General features: G+C 39.0%; 1 protein-coding gene across 3 annotated transcripts in view; it reads left to right on the forward strand.

Annotated features, from left to right (window-relative positions):
* Positions 1-9952, forward strand: part of LOC148033822 (transducin family protein / WD-40 repeat family protein) — a 124134-nt gene extending 114182 nt beyond the window's left edge. Inside the window, exons 11-19 of one of the 3 annotated variants that reach the window (XM_087681830.1) lie at positions 4400-4539; positions 4629-4841; positions 5300-5384; positions 6173-6467; positions 6768-7044; positions 7611-7830; positions 7925-8139; positions 8819-9319; positions 9389-9952. In XM_087681830.1, the coding sequence (XP_087537956.1) occupies positions 4400-4539; positions 4629-4841; positions 5300-5384; positions 6173-6467; positions 6768-7044; positions 7611-7830; positions 7925-8139; positions 8819-8968 (1595 nt within the window). In that variant the 3' untranslated portion in view covers positions 8969-9319; positions 9389-9952. Of the gene's footprint in view, positions 1-4399; positions 4540-4628; positions 4842-5299; positions 5385-6172; positions 6468-6767; positions 7045-7610; positions 7831-7924; positions 8140-8818 lie in introns of all 3 variants that reach the window. The other 2 variants (XM_087681828.1, XM_087681829.1) reach the window with 2 other exon arrangements.
* The last annotated feature ends 17154 nt before the right edge of the window (positions 9953-27106 follow it).

Genomic DNA, 27106 nt, shown 5'->3' on the forward strand with positions numbered 1-27106 from the left:
TGTTGGCCCCAAAACTGGCGCCCCTTTTAGTATTTCTTTAACTTAATTGAAGAAGAAGTTGATGTACAATGGATTCTCCGAATCCCTTTCGGTATTCCAACTCCCCTTGCTGTTCAAAATGACCAGCAAGTCTTCAACCTAATTTGCCTCTTGATTTGGATAATCAATTGGCCTTCACCCACTTTGATGGAGATGAAAAATGCCCCAAGTTCATTGATTTGCTGGTCCCTACACTTGAATTTGATTGAAAACCACAGCTTCAGCCCGGTTGAATCCAAGTCTTGGAGCTTCCAAAATTTTGCATATTTTTTTAGGCTGTTACTAAACCCTAATTTCTACTGTAGATTAGGGTTTACAGTAGAGAAATTTGAAATTTCTTAGCCTCTGGTGATCTCAATGTTGTAATCTTCGGAGCAAGGTTGGGAGATGAGAGAGAATACTGAGGAGAGAGAAATCTGAAATTTCTCAACGTTTGGTGATCTCAATGTTGTAATCTTCGGAGCAAGGTTGTAGAAAGGTTGGGAGATGAGAGAGAATGCTAAGGAGAGAGAAAATCCAGACTTTGCGAAGAACTGAAAGAATCTGTCATTTACTGTTGCTCCCTTGTCTCAACAGCTTGTAGATACAAAGACGTGAAGAAAATTAGTTGTTTATTGCTATTGCCCTGTCTCAATAGCCTATAGAGGCTGTCACTTGTTGCTGTTTATTGGTCTTCTCTTGCTCGTGGCTGCATGGTTGCAAATCAGACCAATAGCATCTCGTCCCTCCCTCTCATAGGCTGAATCCACTAAAATGCCTCTCTTCAGCCTCTAAAGACGTTTTTCAGACTTGCATGGGCATTTTTGACAAGTGACAATCTTTCCAAATGGTTTTTCTATTATTATCCATAATTAAATATTGATTTTTAGTCTTTAAATATTGAAATTTAATCTAATAGTTATTTCGGTGCCTAGAAAAATCTGAGCGATCAATAATTAAATTGGTTAGGCAACTTCCATTCCCGAATGTCTCTGTGCCATCTTTGACCATCAGATTGACTTTAGATACAATTAAACGTCACTTCTCTAGTGTCATAACTGACATTTATGGCCAAATGAATGCGTAGGCCAACAACATAACTTATAGTAACTTTTGTCTTTGACATCCTGTGATTTTCTTGGATCTCGGGCTCATAAATCTTCTCTAATCCCAATTATGTTCCACATGTGCAATATTTACTTAACCATGATATTAAAAATTAATCCACATGTTAAGTGAGGTTTCAAAAATACATGTCCTCATGACAGGCCGTATCATGTGGTAGGCCATTTTTTGTTGTATTTTATTTTGTAATTGATCAGTTTTTTAATTGGTCGACTTGATTAGTTTGATGCATTTATTGTTGTCTATTTATGGTAGCTTGCTTGAGGTCTAAGTCACTTTAGATTTTTGTACATTGAGAGAGAACTCTGGCCAGTTATACTCACATAGCCCATTGTATATATGAAGCCAGTCTTGCTCCTCGAATAGGGTGGTAATAATCTGATTAATCAATAATTACATCAAGTGAAAAAATCACATAAATTGAAATGCACACTTTACCACTTTAATCATGGATAATGGACAACATGTTGGCCCTAGAATTGGTGTCCCTCATGGTATTCCTTTAGCTTCAATTGCAAATGAATGGAGTATGCTTGTGATTCTTTAATATCCTTTGCTAATCCAAGTGCCTCTTGTTGTCATAAATGACCAGCAAGCCTTGAAACCAATTTGCCCCTTGGTTTGCCAGGGGATTGGCCTTCACCTTGCTCCTTGAGAGATAGATTTAGTCTCAAATTCGATATTGGTTGGCTAGCCTCTTGGATCTCCATGAAATTCTTTAATTTCGGTTGTTGGAATTCAAGTACTAGGTCCTCAATTCTAAGCATGCTTTCCGAGGCGGTTGTCAAACCATAATTTTTGTTGTAAATTAGGGTTTACAATAGAGATTAATCAAGATCTTTACCTTTGATGGCTCAAGTGGCTAAATTTTGTTGAGAAAACTTGTGACATGGTTAGCGGATAAGGGAGAATGTGTAGAGTGAGAGAGATTTGAGAGTTTGATCTTGAAAACAGGCCGAAATCTGATGCTGCCCTATTCCAAATAGTCATGGAAGCTGTCACATGCAGCGTAGGACCTTTCAAAATGTTGTTGTCCCCTCCTATGTGCTGTTGCGTGTCTTTGGTGGTTGCAAATGCCTCTAAAGAGGGGGGGGCCTATTTTCCCAACCTATCCTTGAGTTGACTCACCTTTGAATGACTCTTTCTCCCCTCTCTTGTAGCCTTCAACTAGCCTCCTCACTTGCATGGGAAGGTTTGCCAAGTGGCAGCCTTCTAATCCCATTTTCTAGCATTATTAAGCTTATTAAATTAATTTTTAGAATATTAGTTTTGAAAATCAATTTAATAATTATTTCGGTATACATAAAATTAATTCCATTAGTCAATAACTAAATTGACTAGGCCAATTTGTTTCCCAAGTATCCTTGAAAAGTTATTAGTCCCTAGACCAGCATTAATTAATTAATTAATTGATTAATGTCTAGTTTTTAATGTCACCATTGATATTAGATGGCCAATAAATTGGTCCAAGCCAAAATTTGACACTGGGTATCACCTAGTACTTGTCAAGCATAACTTATTACAACTTTTGTCTTTGGCACCAACTAATATCTTGAAGTCCTAGGTTCCACATTTTGAAATAACAACCCTACACCTCACATGTGCAAGTCACATTTGTACAGTTGAATAACTTTTAATCAAATGCTAAACAAAGCATCAAAATTTCATGTCCTCGTGGTTGCATATTTGCCTTTAGTATTTAGCATTCATACTATGCAATCTTTAGTATTCTATTCTATATTCTCTCTCTCTCTCTCTCTCTCTCTCTCTCTCTCTCTCCGTGTTCACTTCTTTCTTTTAGTCCAGTCATATGTTTTCACATTTGCTGCACTCAGATTCTTTCTTGGATCATGCACATTGTTCCATGTTGTGGTTATGAGGATGTTCAAGGAAGTCGCTCCTATCTTATCGTTGGTCAGCTCTAGAGGAGGGTAGCAATGCCAATTTTTTTGGAGTTGGAGTTGGATTGAGGGGCTTTGTCAGAGATTAGAGCTGATAGTTTGGACCAATAATAAAACTCATGCCATGGATTTACTAGATATATCCATTGTAGCAGATTGTGTGGGAGTCTAGGATCGTTTTGGGAAGGTTTGAAGCCCATGCCTATCTCTCTACTTCCTTATATGGAATCTATCCTACATCCTCTCTATAAGCTCTAGAACTTCATGAAGAGTAGGGAAAAAAATAGTGTCAATGGAATCATTTAAAGTATTAACCGCTAGCTCCTCCTCTCTCCCTAGCAAGGTGAGCATCCCCACTCCGTACTGGGTAGCGGGGTGGCGCACACTATTGAGTGCGAGGAGTATGTGGAGCTAGCTAAAAGACATGTGCCTATAGAAGTCATGGTTTCGAACTTGGTCATTGATAGCTAAGTGGAAGATAGAGGTAAAGGTGCCTCTCTTTTGGCTACAAGTGGTTGAGAGAAGATGGAGATGTGGGTGCAACTGTCCGGATCACTGGTAGTGGTGGAAATGAAGGTGTGGGTATAGTTGTCTATACTGCAGTTAGTGGCTAAATGGGAGCCTCCGGCTCATGTAGGCCACATGTTGAGATAGGGACTTGCCTCTCTATAAGCAGCAAGTCTGAGGTAACTAAGAACTCTCCATCATCTCTCCACCACAAAAGGTGAAGTTTCTTGATGGGCATCTCCTATTGTGGGCGATAATGGCTTGAATCTGTTGGTGGGGGGGGTGGTGGGGTCGTCGTCTTGGGATAGGGCTGTGGCTCACTCCAAGGTTACTCCTTAGGAAGATGACCTGCCTGGATGTGGAGTGTTTGCCGTGGAGGGATTCTATTAATTTAAAGATTGATGAGGAAAGAGAATCAGCTGTGGAAGAAACAGGAAAAAACAGGGTGCATTCAGGTCGCAAAACAGTCATGAACAGGCACAGAAGGCAAATAAATACAGATTGTGAAGGATGATGAGTAAATATCAATGCATGGAGGCAGAAAATAACAGCCATGGTCAGGCAGAGAAGAACCAGGTGCAGAAAAGACAACAAAGGAAAAGTTTGTCCTGGGATTTATTGGGTAGACAAAAGAGCAGCACCGTTACTTATTACAATACAAGTACATGGACACATCTAAATTTTCTCCTGTCATCTTTTGCTTTGACCTCTAAAAACTTTCATTAGTTAAAATGCTTTTAACAACAGCTCTTAAAGGGATTTGCACATATTTGTCTAAGGGTAACCTGTAGTTACAAAAAGAATTACTGTCTCAAGTGGCTTAAAGCCTTTTGTTTTCAATTGTTCAGCTGAGATTCGTGAACGGGATTGGTGCAATGTGGTGACATGCCACAGGGATGAGACTGCTGCTTATTCATGGCGCCTGCAAAATTTTGTGATTGGTGAACAAGTCTTGAAGCCCACAGTGAAAGATGCTGGTCCAGTTACAGTAAGTTTAGAGTTCCACGGTTTTCTGCAACCATTGCTGAGTTGGTAGTAACATCTGGAGAATACTACTGAAGAGTGAGCTTTGTTCAGGCTTGCACATTGAGTTCCTGTGGAAACTTTGCATTGCTTGGGACTGAATCAGGATGCATGGAACGATTTAATATTCAGTCAGGCCTGAGTCGCCTAATCTATCATGATAATGAGCTACAACATTTCCGAGCTCATGTCGGAGCTGTTGTTGGCCTCGCTTGTGATGCAACAAATACTCTACTTATAAGTGGGGGATATGATTGCAATGTAAAGGTACATTATGTCAAACTTATGTCTGATTATTTTGCAAAGCTGTAACTGTGCTTGCCTATTTTTAATGAGAGGGAAAAAAGGCTGGTCGTTTTTCCTAAATTATCAAACAGACTGTAAGCCTCTTTCCCCTGAAAAAGAGAACAAGTGGCTTTTTTTTTGGGGTATATGTGAATGCCTAAATTTCTGTGCTGTAATTAATGAGGATACATCCAGAGTGTGTCTGATCATCGGACTTACCAAAATAAGGCTGATGATCAAACTTATTTTGGTGAACTGCTTGCACTGTTGATGTTTACATTTTTTGTTGGTTTCAACCAGACTCAAGGGTTCATGATTATTACTGGCCAACCAGAGTGAAAGGGTTGCCTACAGGGCAGCAGTCAATGCACTGTATTGTTTGGTCAGTCTTAAACCTAGTCTTTGAGATACTAATGTGTGTGGTTATGTCTTTTATGTAGGTTTGGAATTTTAAAGAAGGTAATGTCAAATCAGTTTGGTCAGTTGGTTCACCTCTAGTCAAGATGGAGTTTCATCGTGGAAGTGGTATGTTTCATTGTGTCTTTGACTTACTTTCCCTTAGCAACTGCAGAATTTCACATGGTAAGCAGTCATGAACAAACTCAGGGGAGCGACATTGTAACAGGAGAGGTAGAGGAGCATAGGGAGCCTGCAGGGCTAAAGACACCATGCTTTTTAGGGGTTTCTGTTTTATTTTGGGAGAAAAGGGGGGAAAGGTTGGGGGGATAGGGGTTTCATTGATTTGAGGCTAGGAAGGTTTGGAATATTTGAAAGTGCTTTCAGCTTCTTTGTCTTTTTTATTATGCTGTATTCAAATAAGTCATCGGGAGGGGTGTGGGTCATTTAGTTCAAACATTCTAGTTTTTAGGGGACATTATAGTAAGATCCATTGTTGCAGTCCTTTTAGTAGATATGTGGCTTCACGTAACATTTTTAAACATCTCCTGCCGCTTTCATTGGTTTATGTTGCCTTTGTGTCCCCTCTAGTAGCAGTTCAATTTCCACTAGATGTCATGGTTTGAGCAAGAGAGAAGGAAATTAGAAAAGACAGCCATGTAGAGTATTTAAGAAAATGAAACCTCTGTTCGTTATTGCACACATCTATAAATGGAGCATTGTGACAAAACAAGAGTGTCTGGTTATTGAAAGCAATTCAGCTAACTGGTATTCTTGTGTCATGTCCAGACTTTGTCTATTATGTATCAATTCCTTTTGTCCAATTACAAAGTGCATTCAGGCTTACAGCAGCCCTGGTTCATTCTAAACAAAAACAGCAGATTATAATTGCGGATTTTCTCTCTTTTTTATCTCAGGCCTGGTTGTCATAGCTTCAGATGATACGGTGTTGCGTGTGTATGACATATTTGCTGGAAGACTTGTCCGCAAATTTGAAGGGCATAGTGATCGAATAACAGATCTATGCTTCAGTGAAGATGGAAAGTGGATTATATCATCATCAATGGACAGGACAGTCCGAATCTGGGATGTTGTTTCTGCCAAGCAGCTTGATGCAGTGCATGTGGATGATTCTGTAACTTCTCTATCCTTGTCACCGAGCATGGATATGCTGGCAACAGCACATGTTGGCCATAATGGCATTTACATGTGGTATGTACACTTCCAAACTAGACATAGATATGTTAACAAGTTTGTAAATCTGAAGAAAGCTTTACCATGGGTATTCACTGTATCAGTGTAGAGCTTGCAGACTCTTTCAAAGTCCAGAAATTTGCTGTAGCATAGCATGGTTATTTTCCAGATCAGCATAGAGTTTGCACCCTGCAGAGTGTTCCAACATACAATTTTGTTTATTGTACTTAACACATGGGTTGTGGAGTAAGCAGAGAACTCAATAGAACTCTGCTGTAGCTCGTTCTAGGTTCATTGAGTTTTAATGACTGGATGCAGGGCGAATCGGCTGATTTACTCGGGGGTTTTTAACGTTGAAGTATATGGGAGCGGGCAAAATATTGAAAAAGTATCATTACCTAACATCTCATTTGAGAAAACACAGTTTGAAAGCAGCAATGGCTGCGAATTACCAGGTTTGAAGACAGTGGATGGAAAGGCAGATGACAAGGATAATGTGTCTAATGGGAAATCTCAGATACTACCCCACTTAGTGACTCTCTCTCTACTTCCAAGAGCTCAGTGGCAAAGCCTTGTCAATCTGGACACTATCAAGGTCTCTCTCTCTCTCTCTCTCTCTCTCTCTCTCTCTCTCTCTCTCTCTCTCTCTCTCTCTCTCTCTCTCTCTCTCTCCACACACACACACACGTATGTATGTATGTATACGGTAACCTTTTCGGAGTTCGATACATAGATAGATAGAGAGAGAGAGAGAGAGAGAGAGAGAGAGAGAGAGAGAGATGAAATAAAAGTCATTGAAATGTACGAAGGGCTTTCTGGCCAATCAACTAAAGCCAGCTAGGAAACAACCCAAGAAAAAGAGAGGATTATATTCTCTATGCAAACACATGGCATGCAAGTTCAAATATGTTCTCTACTGCACAGTGAGGCTACTAGTTGCTTGAAATGGGAATTGTGCACTCCAGGGATTGTTTGCTATCTTGCAACTGTATGTTGCAGGATCACCTATAGAACTAGCTTATGTTCATCCAAAATTTTTCTTGCTCACATGTTACTTGCTCCTTGTTGAAGTTGGTTTACCGGTTTTTATCACTTGTGTGGTATTCTAGTAATCCATTGAATGAATGTTGTTCACTCTAGTGAATGTCTCCATTTGTGCAGATGCGAAATAAACCAGTAGAACCACCCAAGAGACCAGAAAAAGCACCCTTTTTTCTACCCACTTTACCAACTCTGTCTGGGGACCTTGCATTTAAAAACCTTAAAGATGGCTCAAATACAGATGCACCAGAGGTGAAACAGAGGCAAAGGATTGGAGATGCAAAAAGTCACAAATCTTTGTTTTTAACCATCCTCTATTCCTGTACAGAGACTTCCGATTGTGCGTAAACCCTTTCAGTGTTCTGATTAAAATTTGTTTGACACTTAAACAGGAACTCCTTTCTAATTCTCTCTTTTTCTACCACGTAATGCAGTTGGAGGTCTTGTTGATTTTATGAAGCGCTTATCACCATCAGAGATAGACTTGGAGTTTAGAATGCTAAAAGTGCTTGCTGATGATGAAGTGTTTGATCAAGTTTTAAACAAGCAGCTGAAAGAAATAGGAATGATTTTGGATTTCTTTGTCAAGGAGATTGGGTCCAATAGAGATTTTGAATTTTTACAAGCCTTGATGCGGCTTTTTCTCAAGGTAATGCCAAAAATTTGGATAGTTTTTTAGGTGTGTTCTTTGCATTCCCAACCTGTCATCCATGTCATAGAATGGCCCTCTGTTTGATTGCTGTTCTCCTGGTTTCTTGTCCCGCCCTCCCCCTTCTTGTGTCCAAATCTTAGAGGCTTGGCAAAGGGTTTGCTGAGTCATCTTTCTGGGGTGGGTCTGCTTTTTTCAGGTTTTGCTGTAATTTGTCCATGTATGTGTAGCTTACTGGCATTACTCCCTGTCTTTTCCTCTTTCTGTTTCCTTTTCTCTTATTATTTTTTTGATCGAGGTGTCTTATGCTTGCCATTAGACATTTTTCTTAATGACGTCTTGCTATGAGTTTGATAGACAGCATATATTGACTGGTGAATTTCTCAGATTGAACAACAGGAGCTAGAGCAGTGGAGTTTTACAGTAGATGTCAGTCATGGTCTGTTCTTTCCTAATATTTGTGCCTAAAAGGATTGAATCTGCCACTTTAGTGGATCGTTTTTCTTTATTTAAATGTTTTTGGTATGTTCTTTATGAAACATTTCATTTTTCGGAAGCCAAAGTTAGACCCTTGGTCTTTTTTAGGTTGACCTCCATGGTGCACATTCTTTTCATGTTGATAGACATATAATATTTCCAAGTTCTAACTGCATTAGTGATCTGTGTGTCCTGTCTACAGATACATGGAGAAACGATTTTGCGCCAGCCTGTTTTGCAGGATAAAGCAAGGATTTTACTGAAAACAGAATCTGCCACTTGGCATAAACTAGATTCCATGTTCCAAAATCTGAAATGCACTCTCAGTTTCCTGAGCAACTCATTATACTAGTTTGGGCATTAGTACCGGTAAAGATTGCACACATGGTTGCTCAAGTGTCGAGGCTGACAAGCTCTACCTGAACCTTAATTTATACTTCATGGGGCAAGATTATGAATTTCAGAGCTAGTGATCTTTCTTGGAGGCATTGACCTTCCTAAGAAAATATGGCAACTGATTTGTGAAAAACCGGTCCTCTTTGGTCACAATCAGTGATTTTTTCATGGCTTGCATTCAGCACCCTTTGGTCAAGGTCAGGCTACAAATACAGATGATCATGGATCTTGCATGAAAGTGTTGAATGCTAACTTCTCCATTGTTCAATACCGCACTTGACATGTTCCTTTTGTCCGATTACTGCAGGTATGATTCACTTTTGAAATATGTTCTGAAGTTCTTTCATGGGGGCATTTATGCAGATGTGCATTGCAGGGCAACCGTGTCATGAAAATCAACTGCTATTTGCAGTTCCAGAAGTGTGAGGTCATGTGGAGTTGTGCCACAGTATACAACTGAAGGTAGAAATATTCCAGCAGTTACCCATTGAACCAGTAATAGAGACTTAACATAGCAGGGTCATTTGTAAATATCCGAATTTTGTTGTGCAAAGGTCAAGCTTTTCAGTATGGCAAAACACAGGGAGTGTGTCGCCTGAGTGAGGCTTGTAAAAGAACAGAGGTTTGAAATGGTGGAATTTCGTGGGAAAGAAAAATCACCCATTTGCCTTCTGGAGGGAGGGAGCGAGGGAGACCGACTCCCTTGTGCCTACTCACGGGAAAAGTGACAACTTGTATACATGAGGATATTTATGGTTGGAAGATCTTGTTCCAAAGAGATGTCTATATCCAATTCCTCTGCAGCAAAGCATGTCATGTTTTATAATTTTGGGATGATAGCTTGTCATGTTTTATAAAATATGGGATGATAGAGAATGATGTTTTGATGGTATTATAAATGAGAGAAAACACACTATTCTTGAGCTTATTCACTAGTAATGATTGCTTAAGGCGCTAAAAGATGGGGTTGGGGTATTTTGGTAAGTTTTGAAATTTTCAAGGTATCTGGGAATTTCCGCAAACTATAGATTTGTTTTGGTAGTCTTCCAAAAATAAGATATATTGAAAAATGTAGAATGAACTTGCCATGCTCTAGGAATTCGTGGCCTCGAATATGTTTTATCGAGTTTTTCAAGCATATGAAGAATTAGATGCACAATTATAGAGTAATATATCCCCTAATCTGCAAAGGTCCCAAACATAACCCTTTGAAAGTTCTTAGACCATTACACTCGAAAAAGCCGTATTGTAGCATGTAGATCAATCATAGAGAACACAAGTGAGCAAGGCATGGTTTGTTTTTCATGATTTGGTGTGTGAACATGTGAGAGAGGTGGAATATAAGCTAGACATGACCTCTTTGGGAAGTGTTGGACATGAGGTAGGGAGATAGGAAGGTGAAGACCATTGGATTTAGGTGAGGAAAGGTAGCAATAGGCTAGGCCTACTAATATGGCAAGTCAAAAGTCTTTGTGCAAACTCGTAAGATCAAAATGAATAGTAGACATAGTTGTGAGGTTTTGAATGGTTAGACTAAATGCCTTTATAGAAGCCAACCAAGCAATCTATCTAATAGAGCTATTAGCATGGGAGAAGAGAAGAGGTTATTTCCTATTTCGAAAATTCGAAGTGAGCCAGTAATTCATTGAATCTCTTTCTAAAGAGATTGCTTTTGATGTTGACCAAGGTGAAGGATGTTATACAAAATTATCCATGCACCTTGCAAGTATGTGGAAAGCATTTTTTGAAGCAAACACAAACGTTTGATATTGGGATTTTAAACATATTTTCATACGCATGCAGGTTTTTAATTATATAACAACAAAATTGACCTAGATTCTCAAGTAATAAACCTTCTCTTAAGAAATGTTAATGATTTGTTTTCAAATCAAGAATTTGCTTTACACAACCTTAACTTTTGTTAAACATTGGAGCTTGTGATGCCTTCCTCTTGCAAGGGATTGAATTAGTTCTCATTTATGCAATTTAAATATTTCCTAAATGCTAGAAATGTCACAATCCCATTGTTCAAATCTCCTCTTTCATTCATAGAGCAATGTTACAATCTCATCCTTCAATCTCTCTCTTCCATGGAATCAAAATTTTTCAAATGTGAGGAATGTGCCATAATTCTTAAGGACTTTATTAACACTCCGGGGTTTTTAATAAAATTTTGAGTGTAACCATTTATGTGTACCTTGAAAAGGAGATCTAGTGGGGATATGGGTAGTATGTTATAAGGATGGAGCTTAGATTATTGTTCGACTCCTTCATGCTTATGAACAAAATGGGAGATCTTTGACTTGGCTTGTTGATAAGTTTCCATTTAGCAATGTTGGCTTCATGGACCTTAGAAGTGTTTTCATGTATTGAGTGCGGCTTCTTTACATTATCATGAAGATCGATTAAGTAGAGTTCAAGTAGATATCAAATTCTACACACGGGTGTGTGCACACACATTTTGTGTATGTGTTGAAGGTTTGTTGTAGAAAGTTTTGTCACCACTGCTCTCCCATGTTCACAAGCCAATTTGCAATACACTTTACTTGCTAGTCACATGTTGTCAATAGTGTTATATTCCTATCTTTTTTGCTATGTTTTGTGCATTTTCACATTTTCTTTCCTTAGCTTTCATTTCTCCCCAATCAACACCCCATGGTGCAAGGGCAATTGAGGGTTAGGCTTGAGCTCTTGTGTTGATATTAAGATGTATTGAAATACTTTCTTAGTAGTCGTGAAGTTAATGTATAATTCAAATCAAGAGCTAAGATGGTAGGAGTAGTTGCATCAATGAGTTTGCAACTTGAAAGAAAAGTGTGATTTTGAAAGACTATTGTGTGAGTGCTTACATGCTTGGTAGATCTAGAAGGAAAGTTGGCGTCACATGTGGGTACAAGTGACAAGAAGATTGAAGTTGAAGTGAAGGAAATAATGGTTGAAGTACAATAAAATGTACTAAAGGTAATTTGAAACAAGGGAGGAGGTAGATAAGCAAGCTATGACAAAGACTATCTTTTTAGTAGTCAAGGAAGTTGCATTGCAAAAATAGATCACAATCCATGTAGTATAGGAGGCCTTGTTGTTGGATGACATGAAGAAATAGAAGAGTAACTCGGTAATGAGGACCACCAAGCATGTTTAGAGACACAAAGACTAGAGGCCAAATTAACACTAGTTCTAGAAGAAAAAAAGTTCAAGTGGATGATAACATGAAAAATAATCGAGGAAAGAACCAAGTAACTTTGGAGTTTAGAAGTATGCAAGATAAAGTCAAAGTATTAAATCAATCAAAATGTTTAATATGAACCAAAGTATGAATCACAAATGAGCTTATAGTGGCACGACTTAGTAAGACTAGGTGAATCACCAAGATGAAGGACATTAGAAACCATTGCAAATGGGCAGTTCATTGAGCTGCTAACCTATAGTAGAGGGGTTTAGAAAGCCTAAACATTAAGTTGCTTATGGATCATGATGCATAATTTGTATAGCTTTAGCAGTTAATTTTCTTTTTGTGCCAATGACACCTTTTTCTCTGTGTGTGTGTGGGTGGTGGTGGTGGGGGGGGGGGGGGGGGGCGGGGGTGGGGGGGGAGGAGCAATTCTTTTTTGGAGATGAAACCTTAAAGTAGGTTGTAATTTAGACCTTAATGTGTGTGTCTTTGTCCTATATGGCTTTGAGGCATCTAAAAGGACATTAATGCACCTTTCTTTTTTTCTTTCTCTCTCTATTTTTCTCTATTTTCTTGTTCCTTGACAAATATAGAATAGCTCAAATGGAATCAATGCTTCGCCCTTGTAAAGGTGGGATCTCCTATTTGATATGATTTATTCAATTGATTTTCTTTTTGCTCAATCGTAGCCCTTTACATAAAAAAGGTAAAAGCTTTTACAAAGTGTGACTTGTACAATTGTCACTAATTTCAAATGTTTGTACCCTACCCTTATCTAATAAAGTTGGATGCATCGATGCCTTTTATTAGTATACATCAAAGAGTTACTTTATTTAGCTAATTTTGAATGGGTTAGCATGCCACAAATGAAACACATGATAACATTGATACTATATGACAATATACATTATTTTGCAAGAATAATAATGTAAATATCAACTAGCTAGTGACAATACTAGATATGAAAACTGTGAAGGCGCATTTGGATAGTAAATAAAAATGGATCACAGATAGTGGTAGATAGTTGCTCCCATGGATCGTATCCTAAGTTGATAGTATATTGAACACCCCATGTTCCTTGAAAATTGGCTAGCTATATGCACCATGAATTCCACAAAATAAGATTGCAAAAGGTCAATAAATCATAGAGAAAATGCCCATACTTCTAGCTTGGAAATGTCGCGAAGTCATACTAATAATATGTTTACTTGTAACTTGGGAATGGTTATTATATTGTTTGTACTTCTAGTAAAAAATGATGAAAGGTTGAAAATTACACAAGAGTTTGTTGAATGTAGTATAAGAGTTGGTTAATCAAATGTGGTAAAACTTTTCAAAAGTAGCAAATACAAGTTATTTCAGGGATTTTCAAAACCATCAAAGATTTTCTTTGCCGCACCTTAAATCAACTCAAAAATGCATTTTTGCTAAAATATATTGCAAAAACATCATCTACACATTAGGGGAGTCAATTCCACCTCCAAGCATGGAACAATATGATGCCATTTGCACTTTTATAACAAAAAGCTATAGAGCGAGGTGGAATATTCACTATGATACCCATTGTTTGAAAATGACAAGATAGCAAAATAGGAGCACAAGAAATGGAGGGGCAAGATAAAGCTCCAGATTTTGCAGTTGAGAAAGGATGAGAAAAAAAAAAGTGTACAACCCTAAATGAGCAAAAAGCGGGGTGTATACTGTCAAATGTAGAAATGTACATAAGGGGGAAAAGAGAATGTACATACTAGAGGGAAAACACCTCTTAATAAGGAGCACAAAAAAAAAATAGTTCTTAATGTGTTCACAGCTCACCACCATAATATATGCACATTTTAACCAAGCAAAAGTAATATGAGTATGGAAAATGCTTACACCCCTCCTATGAGTATACATGGATTTCATGGTAGAAGGCTATTTGTTAATCAAATGATTTAATGAAATATGGTGCTACCTTTATAAAACTCTCCATACATAGACCATGTTTATTGAAAAATTTGAGTGTCATGCTCACTTTCATGTACATGGTAAAAACCTACTAGTAAAAATATATTGTAAGTCGTGTGTGCACTTTTTAATTTAGTAAGCTATGACATTTATTGTTTGCATCTTAGGATCTCATATAGAAGCGATGAAAGCCTAGGCCAAAGATCATCATAGACTCTAATGGACAAGAGAGAAATTAAAGAGTTGAGAGTGCCCATCGAAAAGAAATCCTATGTATAGAACGTGGGAAATTCACTAGAAAGCTCATTATTGTGTGTGCATACTTTTGAGACTCGACCTTTCTATTCTCATCTTGCTTCTACCATTTTTTGTGTGAGAGAGTGATAGGAAGAAAGTGAGAGTGAGAGTGATAATGGGAGTGTGTGAGAGCATGGGAGAGGCTTTCCCTCTCTTGTCTCTCTTCTCCCCCTTATGCCTCGTCTTCTGCCTTTCTTCCATCAAGAGTCACAATTGCAATTGAAGAGAGAAGGAAATGACTTGGAGATCCAAATGAGCATGTACAATGATATCGGGACTATCAAAGCTATTTTTGAAGGCTACACTATAAGGAGTGTGGTGTATAGTTGTAAGTCCACTACAAAAATGCTTCTTGAGCCTCTTGCACTTTCTTCCTTTCACAATAGAGGATATAGAGAGCACTATATGGTTCGAAGATCAGTGTCAAGCTATCTAGGCGAGAGCTAGATTGAGCCATTATGGAGCATGATGCTTGAAGAAATAAGCATCGTGACATAGTCTTCGGATTGAGGTGTAAGCCTGACATTTTGGTTTCATTGTGGAGACCAAGACTGATAAGTACTCTTGGTATTGGCATTCCCATAGTCTTAGTGGAATAACATTCAATCATTCCTTGAGAGGGATCTAATCATTTGCCACTCTCTTTGCCAAAAGGCATAACTAGTCTATGACCATAACAATTGCAATATGATTAGAATGAGAAAAGAGAGAAAAAGAGTAAGCAAATAAGACATTTAAAAACTAAGACTAGATCAATATTCCATTTTCCTTTAAAAGTATCAACAAATTACTTCAAAAAACCGTCTAACCTTATGTATCCACAATATCTGTGTACATCTATCTTCATTGTAGCTTGCATCACATTCAAAACTTCTTTTCTATCGTGTTTAGAATGTCTTTTTGCATGCTTCTTAACCTACCTTGAAGGTGAATAAATAAATTTGGATTTTGAGCTTAATTGAATAATTATCATGGTTAAAATGAGTGCATGTAGTTGTTGTTAGCAGTTGTTATTGTCATAATCTTTATTTGGGAAGATCCTCTTGGCTAAAATCACTTGTATTGGGCCCTCTAGGTAAGAACTCGATTTGTTACCTGAAAGGGATCTTTATTGGTACTCTTGGGAATTATGTCTTGCATCCAAGCTTGTGTGGACATTGCATAGTAAAGTATAGACATTGCATAGCATGCATAAATGAGTAGTGGGAATCCTGTGTCAAGATTGTGGGAGAGAAGGAAGGAGTCTCACTTGTAGCTTTCTTGCTTGCACAATGGGGAAATACACACAAAAGTGGAGGCTGAAAAAAGTTTTCCTCTTCTTAGTTGTGTAAGCCAAAAAGAACTCAAGTACATAGAAATAGAAGAACCCTATATATGGGTCTCAAACCAAACTCAACTAACTAAGGTGGCATACTAACTGAACCACGAACTAGAGTAGATAAGGATAGCTATCATCTAGCTATTATTCATGGGCGGTGTACCAACCGCATCTACAACTGACAAGTCGGTGACATAAATGCACAACGGTCACCTAGGCATATCACGAGTGGAGCTCGATATCTCAACACTCCCCCTCGAGCTCAATCCCAATTCCTGCACACCAAGCAGGTCTCTGAACCTGCGCTGCTTCTCTGCGCCCAATGCCTTCATAAATATGTCAGCTACCTGATCCTCTATGCTGACATAAACTAGATCAATAAGACCTAGTAAAACCCTCTCCTGCACATAGTGATAATGCACCTCAATGTGCTTTGTTCTAGCATGATAGACTGGGTTATTTGCCAAGTGTATACTGCTCATGTTGTCACAATAAATGACAACTGGCCCATTTGTAGGCTGATGCATATCATAAAGTAGCTTATGCAACCAAGCTACCTCACATGCAGCCATTGCTGCGCCCCTGTACTCAGCCTCTGTGCTCGACAAGGCAACTGTAGGCTGTTTCTTGCTGCTCCAAGTGACTGCAGCACTCCCAAAAGAGAACACATATCCACTAGTAGATCGTCTATCAGAAATACGACCAGCCCAATCAGCATCAGTGTATCCATGCAACTGTATCTGAACCCCAGTCTCATAAAGTAGTCCATACTGCAATGTGGACTTCACATACCTGAGTATGCGTCTAGCCGCATCCAAATGCGGTTTCCTTGGAGCCTGCATAAACTGACTTACCATGCATCTGTACATAGTAGGGTCTTCCAGAAACTCACCTGCATCTGCGCTCAGCTTCACATTCTGCTCCAAAGGAACTGAAATAGGCTTATAGCCTGTCATCCCATATTTGGATAGCATGTCCAATCCATACTGCCTCTGCAAGAGCCGTATCCCACTTGGTGATCTAATCACCTCAATGCCCAAGAAATAACGCAGCTCTCCCAAATCCTTCATCTCAAACTTCTGCTTCAATAGCATTTTCACATGAAGGATATCTTCATCACTGTCACCTGTCATAATCAAATCATCAACATAAATGACAAGTAGCATAATATCTTTCTCTGTTTTTCTCATATAAAGTGAGAAATCTGCCTTGGAAATCTGAAAGCCAATAGTGACAAGATACTGTCCTATCTTGTCAGACCATGCTCTAGGTGCTTGCTTCAAGCCATACAAGGCTTTCTTCAACCTGCAAACAAACTCAGGATGAACAGCATGCACATAACCTGGTGGCTGCTCCATATAGACCTCTTCTTGCAAATCACCATGCAAGAAGGCATTCTTTACATCTATCTGATGTAAAGACCATCCCTTTGATGCAGCCATAGCAATGACTGCTCTTACGGTTGCCATCCTTGCAACCGGACTAAATGTTTCTTCATAATCAATGCTATATGTTTGTGCATACCCCTTGACTACTAATCTTGCCTTGTATCTGTTCACAGAACCATCTGCATTGTGCTTCACCTTATAAACCCACTTACAACCAATTGCATTCTTACTTTTAGGCAAAGGTACCAATTCCCATGTAGCATTTGCTTCCAAGGCATCCATTTCTTCATCCATGGCTTTCTTCCATTTTTCTTTTCCCATGGCTTGCTCAAAAGAAGTGGGTTCTGGTTTCTGTATCACTTTGACCATATAGGCATAGTGAATGGCTGTAAATCCATCATATTTCAGCCTATACACAGGATACCTAGCTCTAGTAGACCTACGCAAAGTAGGCTCACTTCCAGGTGCTCTCAAAACATCCCTGGTCTTCCTTACTCCAGGTGTAACAATAGAAGGAATACCCGACTCATCATCAATGCTCTGTTCTGAGCCACTGGATTCACCATCCACATAAGAGTGACCTGCATTCACATCAAACATGGGCTGATCTACCTTCTCTTTTCCTTTTCGTGAAACCTGCATACCACTATCTGCATTGTTTTGAGGAGATTCTCCTGATCTCAATCTCCCTGTCCATGGCGAAGAATGTGAACCACTGCTAGAGGACACTCGAGGTCCACTAATATTTTGTGACTGCTGCTGTGAAATCTGTGCAGCATTACTATTTTGTGCATCTACATCATCAATCACATTTACTGGTTTATACCAGCTACTCATCTCATCAAAAACAACATCTCTGCTCACTGTAAACTTACGAGTAGAAGGGTTATAGCATCTATACCCTTTCTGCTGTAGAGAGTAGCCAATAAAGATGCACTTCTCAGCTTTTGGATCCAACTTGGATCTCAACTCATCTGGCACATGAACATAGGCAATGCAACCAAAAATTTTCAAATGAGAAATATCTGGTTTCCTACCAGTATACCTCTCCTTTGGAGTCATCCCATGTATTGCTGCAGTGGGAGTTCTATTCATTATGTAGACTACTGTAGCAACTGCTTCAGCCGAGTAAAAATCTGGCAAGTCTTTTTCGTTGAGCATGGCACGAGATACCTCTCCAATATGCCTGTTTTTCCTTTCTGCAATTCCATTTTGTTGTGGGGCATGACTGCATGAATATTGCTGCTTTATGCCATGCTCCTGCAGGAACCTTGCAAACTCATTTGAGAGGTACTCTCCCCCTCCATCTGACCTTAGGCATTTTATTTGCAGGCATGTTTCTTTTTCAACCATAGCTTTAGGAGTTTTGAAATGCCCAAAAACTTCACTTTTCTTTTTCATAAAATACACCCAAACTTTTCTGCTATAGTCATCCATAAAAGTGACAAAATAATGACAGCCTCCAAGAGATGCAGCTTTAGTAGTCCACACATCAGAGTGGATTAATTCCAATGGCTTCTTACTCTCTTGAACATGTCTAGGAAATGGTTTCCTTGCCTGTTTTCCAAACTGATAGGGTTCACATACCTTATGCATTTCTGCAACCTTGAATTTAGGCAATCCTGCAACAATATTTTGGGCCTGCCTTGATTTAAGTCGTTGTACATTAACATGACCAATGCATTTATGCCAGACATCAATATCTGCAACTACACCGGTCCCATGTGCAAACATTGCTGCACTCAATTCAGGCATGTCTGCATCCAATGTAAACATTCTGTCCTTCTTCTTTCCTTTTGCTATCAAGCGACCTTTATTTTTCATATCCTCAACAAAGCATCCATGAGAATTAAATCTGGCCTGCAAGCCCTGCTCAACCATTTGACCAACAGAAACTAGGTTCTTGGTCATATTCGAGACATGAAATACATCCGACAAGTATTTCTTTTTCGCATCCTGCATAGACAAATGAATTTTTCCAATCTGCACAATAGGATGTGCAGTATCATCACCAGTCTCCACAAATCCTGGTTTTTCCATTTTCCTTTCATCCTGCATCCATTCTACATGACCTGTCATGTGGTTTGATGCACCTGAGTCAACATACCACACATCATTTCTTTCTTCTGCACTTGTCACAGAATTGGTCATGTGCTGCACCATAAACAAATGCTCATTTCTGTCATCACCCTATCTACTAGAAGATGCATAATTCCCTTGTTGCAATTTTCCATTCATGATGTCATTCTGCTTTTTATAGCAGTCTTTAGCCATATGACCCATTTTGCCACAGTAGTAGCATTCAACATTGCTGTTTGCATTTTGGCCTCTTTGCCATCCACCACGACCTCTTTGGCTTCCCCTGCCTCTAGAGTTACCACGTCCTCCTCCATAGGACTGGTTTTCTTGAGTTTGCTGTATATTCTGATTTCTACCACGGCCTCCAGATCGGCCTCCTCTACCTATACCTCTACCTCTTCCAGCATTTGAGTAGAAGACAGCTTCTTTTGAAGTTCCTCCTGAAGAAGATGCACCACCATTTCTCTGCTCCTCAGAAATTAGAAGAGCAATCAACTCCTCAAAATCAGGAAATCTTTCACGGACGGAAATGGATGTTCGGAACTGTGTATAATCCTTTCCTAGACCATTCAAGGTCACAGAAACTAAATCATCATCTTCGACTGGCGACCCAATGGAAGCAAGCGCATCTGCAATCTTCTTCACCTTCATGTGGTAGTCATTGATGCTCATACTTTCTCTTTGCACATTGTGCAACTCTTGCTTGAGCTGCATTTTCCTGGCTTGCGTATTTGTACTATACATTTTTGACAAAGTATCCCATGCCTCCTTTGGCGTACTTGCATCTTGAATATGCACAATCATAGAGTCTGAAATGCTGATAGACAGCCAGTACATAACTTTCCTGGCTCTCTCATGCCATTTTTTAAATGCCTGCATTTGCTGTTGATTGGGAACATCAGGAAGAACTGGTTCTTCTTCATTTCCTGCAACGAATTCCCAATATCATTTTCCCATAAGGAAATTCGTCATTCTGAACTTCCATGCTTGGAAGTTGTTCTTGTCAAGCTTTTCAGTGACAATCTGTGAAAGAGAATCAGACGCCATTACAGAACACTGCAAAAAATTCTGTCACTGCAAAGAACACAGCTTCAACCTCACAAGGGCAAATATGCAAAACTGACGAAAGTGGTATTTGACCACATAGACACTTCCTAGTGACGATTTTGCATCAACAAGCAACAAGGATGATTCTGTAACTCCCAATGTCTCTGCGCACAAGCATACGATGCAATTTCTACGCCTCCAAAACAGGCCCCGAAATGGCCTCAAATAAAAAAAACAGAGCAACCTAGGGCTAAAGCCATGTCCCGCAGCATATACTGCCCTCTTGCTACATCGCGAAGGGCGTCTCAATCTGAGACAATGCACTCTTGCACTTTCCGGCTGTGCAGAGACTTGCTCCCAAAACAGAAAAATGAAAGCAACACTGGTCCTCTTACCAGAACACCGTGAACTTGGCTTGCTTTCTTGAGCTCCTTACCACGAACAAGGCTCTGATACCATGTCAAGATTGTGGGAGAGAAGGAAGGAGTCTCACTTGTAGCTTTCTTGCTTGCACAATGGGGGAATACACACAAAGATGGAGGCTGAAAACAGTTTTCCTCTTCTTAGTTATGTAAGCCAAAAAGAACTCAAGTACATAGAAATAGAAGAACCCTATATATGGGTCTCAAACCAAACTCAACTAACTAAGATGGCATACTAACTGAACCACGAACTAGAATAGATAAGGATAGCTGTCATCTAGCTATTATTCATGGGCGGTGTACCAACCGCATCTGCAACTGACAAGTCTGTGACATAAATGCACAACGGTCACCCTGGCATATCACGAGTGGAGCTCGATATCTCAACATCTTGAGCATCCAAAAAGCACCAATAACAATCTAAAACGACCTTTGACATAAAAATTTCACATCAAGGAGCATCATTTGGTATCAATGTGAATTCATCTTTTAGTACTTGCATTCATGGCATACAATACTTTTATGACATGCTTGTCTAGTTTGGTCATTTACTTACTTCTTTCAAGACCTCAAGGTAATAAATTACTTCATCCTATAATCTCTAATGATTTTGATATTCCTTTCTACCACTTAATGATCCCCAATATTCAATGCTTGACATCGTAAATCCATTTGAGGGGTCATCCCATTCTTGATGGACTACTTGTCAAGCTTAAAACCTAACAACTATCTAAGTATCATATTGACATAGGCTTGGATTTTGAAGAGTTAACCATAGATATTTATTGCCATAAATCTTGGCACTTATTAGCTTGTGATTGCTTGAAAACCTTGCTTGTGGCTCTTGCACATATTTGCAACATGTTGGTCTTACACACCATAGTGAGACTTTTGATAGTCATATTTCTATTTCCCTAAACAAAAAGGAAAGTACTTGGTTCTAAATGTTTGAAACATTGATGTTGTTAGCCACGTCTATGTTTGCATTGATAGTCATTGATGATGGGCCTGCTACATTGGAAGGCTTTGCTTCATTGGTCGGGCTCACTACATTGGTTATTTTATGCAAGGGCATTGTAGAATGGGAAAAGAGAAAAGGATTAGAGTTTTATAGAAAGATTCACCTAAGGTGGTTGTGACAGCTTTGGTCCTTCGTGTTTGCCATCCGTCTCTATTGCTCTCACCCTCTCTCTTTCTTAATGTCTTTCCTCTATTGTCTTATTTCTTGCCACATGGCTTCACCCCTCCTTTTTTGCTTCCAATCATCATGCATTTTCCTCTATTTATAGTTCTCGGGGATGGATGGATCCTTTTTCATTCTTCCTAATTTCCCAAGGGGTCCATTTGTTTGCTAATTATCTAGATTTTTTTTTGGGAGGGGGAAGCAATGAGATGCCAATGTCAAAGTAATTTAGCTTTTGTATGGAATTTAAAAATGGAGGGGAGGAAATATTTTTTTGTGTTATATTGTTTGAAAACATAGGGGGAGAGATGTGATGGATGGGGAAGGAATTTGAAAATGGAGGGGGGGGAAAGAATATGCCATGTTTTGTCAAAGAGAAGGGAAATATGTCCGATTTAGAAAATTTGGGGGGCAAGGAGGGGGTGGGGGAGGGGGGAGGGAGAGAGAAAGAAAGGTCATCTTCTCTTTTTTTAAAAGAAAAGGAAAGGGGAGAAGTTGATTTGAAAAGTGGAGGGGGAAATGGATATTTTAATTAGGGAAATAGGAGAGGGAGAAACATGCATTTTTTTATGTGAGAAAAGGGGGGGAGGGGGGGAGAAAAGTGTTTCTAAAAGCCATTATATATGGGGGGAGGGGGCATGAGTTATTTGGTCACCCCCTCCTCTTTTCCTTCTTATTTTTCATGTCCTTCTTTCCAATCTTCTTTTCCTAAGGTTTTATTCAACATTAAAAGTTTTCCCTTTCTCAAACCTAGTCCACACACATGGAGTTTTCTTCTTCTTCGAGTTATTTTTCCAAGTTTACACATAGTTAAGATCAAATTCATAATAGATTCTGGTTTTATAAAAATCATTGACAGCATGGTTTGCGATTGATACATATATTTATGGCTTTTTAAAAGTTAGAGTGTATGTGAAAAACAAATATTTTCATATGGCAAGGTTTTTGAGAAAGCCTATACAAATATCAAGAACTGGTATATCACATTCTCTTCCCTTTGGAGATGAGATGGTATTTGTAGCCTACATGCATATTTACCAAAACACTTGTCAATCTTATAGGGTCCACATTATCATGGGTTGAGCTTCTTGAACTTTCCAAGAGATAAAGAACTTTTCTTTGGTCAGCAGACTCTTAGGAAACCATGTCTTCTTTCTTGAAAGTCTTGGAAATCCCTTTGGCCTTCTAATGGTCTTGTGTTGCTTTGATGTTATGGGAGATTGCTTTGGTTTATTGCTCCATCTCTTCCAACATTTTCTTGGATGCTTTGACCCTTAGGGTTGGAGCAAAAAAATTAAGAGGGGACGGACACTCTTGTTCATACAATGCCAAAAAGGAGTTGTACCAATACTTTGGGTATGAAGCAATATAGGCAAATTCCACCAATGACATGTATTGAATCAATTTCTTGGTCTTCCTACTACAATATGCTCTTAGAATATTTTCAAAGAGTTGAATGACATGTTCAATCTTCCCATCAGTTTGAGGATGATAGATTGTACTGCAACATAGTTGTGTACCAATATCTTGAAAGAGGCATGCCCACAATTTGGAGGTGAATAATGAATCTCTATCATGCCAATCCTCTTTGGTAACCCATGCAATCGAAAGATTTATTTGACAAACAATCTAGCAATGTCTGATACTTTGAAATAGTTTTTACAAGAATGACATGTGCAACCTTTCTTAACATATCCACCACTACTAAGATTGAGCCATATCCTCCTTGCAATGCTGGAAGTCTAGCCACAAAATCCATGTTGATATATTCCCACTTCATTTATGGTATGTCAAATGGTTGTAGCTCTCATGGCAACTTGATTCTCTCAACCTTGACTTACTGGAAAATTCAAGGATTGAGTTACATATCTTAGCTCATCCAATTTTCATTCCTAGCCAAGGATAGCTTCTTTTAATACCTTTTTGATAACTGTGTGCTGATTACCTTACTATTCCAGTAACCAACATGTTGGTTTACTTTGGAATCGATGTATACCCCATTGGGATAGTCACCATCATATATGGTAACCAAATCCCTTGAAGCTTCTCTACTTTGATGAGAGCTTAGCTGGTGGCTTATAAATGCATAGATCCTTTTTGCTTGTTTGCCTACTCTTGGCATAAGCCATTCTTTTGTTGTGACCGAGCTTACTCGTGGCTTTATACCATTGCACTTCTATATTGTTCTACAGTTGGTGTTGTTGTGGCAATTCTACATTTCTCAAACTTACTTCAACCCTCTTGGAATAGTTCCATGGACATGAACAAGGTAAACTTGTTCTACTTCCCTACACTTTTTATGCATGGGGTCTTAACATGAGGCATCCCAAACTCATTATCTATAGACTCATCTTCTAAACTTTCACCAAGTGGCCTTTTCTCTTTTGTAATTTCATCCCTCTTTTGTGTGGTCCTCAACCTACCACTCCATGAGCTAACACTTCCACTGCCTTTTGCATTATTATGCAGATCAAGTACACCTTGAATGTGCTACTTTCCATGAGTATTGTTTGTTTCCATTTCCTTTACATAACCATCATTATCATTGCTCTCACAAGTATCCATGTCAACTGTAGGACACAATCCTATTATTTCAAGAGCTTTGACGCACAAAATCCTTGGACTAGCTCCCAGCTAGCCACTTGCACGTAGATTGAGACTCATTGTATCGAGCATTGTGTAAAGCATACCTCCAACCACGAAGGTTGCACATATAAGCTCCATGACTCAGGCGAGTGCCACTTCATTCCTCAACCCTCCACAACCTTTGTCATGCAAGGAGTAAGCATGGATAAGGCATGATAGGCTACTTGAGAGGATGAGAGAGGATTCAGTCTCTTGGTCCCTTACCTCACACTCACTCTCTTTCCCTCAATCTCATACTCTCCCTCTCTCTTTCACAAGGAGAAAATAAAAAAAGAAAGTACTAGAATTTTGCACACACATTAACGGCCTATTCTATTCATTCTCATCCTTTTTATATACTTTTTTAAGGTTAGGATTTTCCCATCCCTCTTAGGCATCCATTCCACTTTTTGGGTGTAAAGACCAATCATCTCTTATTACATGCTTTTTTATGGTGAGAATGAAATAGAACCTTTGCAAATTTTTCCTTGAGAGCCTACTCTAATATTACAAATTATATAGGATCAAGCCTACTTGCAAATTTGCATGATTAATTAATACAATTGTTGCAAGCTTTTGGCAATTCAAATATGCAAGTGCTTCATGCACATTATGTTGTAGCTAAAAATTTGAAAATTAGGCTCCTTTGCACTTGCTTACACGTTGCATGCTACTTACTTTTTGTGGTTAACATTATCTCCCTCTTAGATAGGTGCCAGACTTATGCCACTCTTTAACATTGTAAGTGGCATGCTTTAGTTTGCACCAAAGACGTGGATGCTAGGAACTGCCATGTGTTGTCCTTAGATAAAATGTATCGTAGTTGAATGGCCTGAGAATAAGGGGCTTCATTAGTTGTAGATGCTTTCGGTGAGTTTGAAGAGAATGGTCTCATTTTCTAGTGCTTTTGCACCTTGCTTTGTTGGTGGCATCGATGTGATACAAAGAAGGAAATGTGTGACTTAGGGTGACATGTCTAACCATAGGTAAGGCATGCTCCCTAGGTATGTCCTACTCTTAATGTGCCACCTTGTATAAGTGTGGGGAAAATGAAAAAAAGGGCTAGGGATTAGGGATGGAGCTGACCGTGACCAAGGTCACTAGATGTACCTAATTTGAGAACCCGTAAGTGTGGTGTAATGATCGTGCATGTATTTTTCATTTTGATTTTTTCATTTTTTTTAAAGATAATACAACAATGTCGTACAATGAAACTTTTAGCCTTACAAGAGAAATCAGAGGGATGGTGAAGATTTGGAAAACTGAGAAGGATTACACATTAAGTAAGAGGAGTTCGATCCTTAAGCCTTGATTTGATGTTGTGAAGAACCTATTGTTAATGAAGAGTTTGAAGTTTAAGAGCTTTTTCAGGAGACATGGACTCTTGACCTAGATTTTCAAGCTTATTGCTCTTTTCTTCTCTAAGATTATGAGGGAAGATCATGCGCACTTCACTCTATCTTCAAGCATCCTTAGATAAATGACTATGTTGCACTAGGGCAAAATTAGAAGATAGTTTAGGTTTCATGTCATAGAGCCCTGGATTAGACCACTTGAAGAAGTTATGGTTGTATTGAAGTGAGGTATAGCCATATAGAATTGTCAGTAGCCAAAATACATATGCACTGACATCAAGTACCATGCTTCCTACTCCTAGCTTGCTAGCCACATGTAGCTCTTCTTCTACCATGAGTTTATCATACAAGGGATGTTGTTGGACAGTGGCTGAAAACTTGACACCATGGATAGTTGATAGCACTTGTAGGGATATAGGGGCAATATATGTGCGGGCATGCACGGAGATCCAAAGACCTTTCCTTTTCTCAGCCATTGTCATTGCTCGGCCATTGCCAAATTCTAGTTAGAATACCATTTGTGCTCAAAGGTACCTTGTCCTTTCTCTTTCTGCTCTATTTCCTCTAGTTTTTGTTTATTCGTGTCATGAAGGATAGTGTAGAAAGATGGAATTAAACACAACTCTCTAGCTATGGCTTTTGATATATCTTTCATGACTTGTTCAACAATGGTTGCATAATGGAGCAGATGTATTGTTGCTCATCCCATGTGAATGGCTTTTCTAGGAGTTGTATATACTCTTCCATTGGTTTCCCAATGTCGGTGTAAATATATGCACAAGTGAGTGATGTTAGATTATTATCTAGCAAGACTAAACATTTCATTTCTATCTCATTATTTTATTGTGCTATCTCTTCAATATCTCCTTAAGTGATTTCTTCTTGTGTGTAGGCTTTAAGTGCTTTGGAGGTTATGGATGTGATGTAAACTATTTTTTAAAACATAATTCATGAGAGTGGCTTGACAAGGGCATGTTTCTCTATGGATGTGGCCACCAATGCATGGCCAGAGGCTATGACAGTTGAGATGCCCATTTGGAAGTAGTAGCAGTTGAGTCAATAGGCTAGGTACTTTTATTAATCAAGGTTGATTGCTTGGTCAAATCTTTAGTCTTGTAGGGAGTGGCAGTGTCCTTGGTTAACTTTTGTGGGTTTATTTGATTAGGTTGAGCAATTCCATGAGGTTGTACTAGGCTTCTTATTTTCACTTGGTTGAAGATGATTTTGGAGATTTTGGACTCCTAAGTGGGCTAGTCACGAC

This window comes from Lygodium microphyllum, chromosome 7 (genome assembly GCF_053477565.2).
Source record: "Lygodium microphyllum isolate KBCC chromosome 7, Lygodium_microphyllum_v1.1.10, whole genome shotgun sequence".
NCBI lineage: Eukaryota > Viridiplantae > Streptophyta > Polypodiopsida > Schizaeales > Lygodiaceae > Lygodium > Lygodium microphyllum.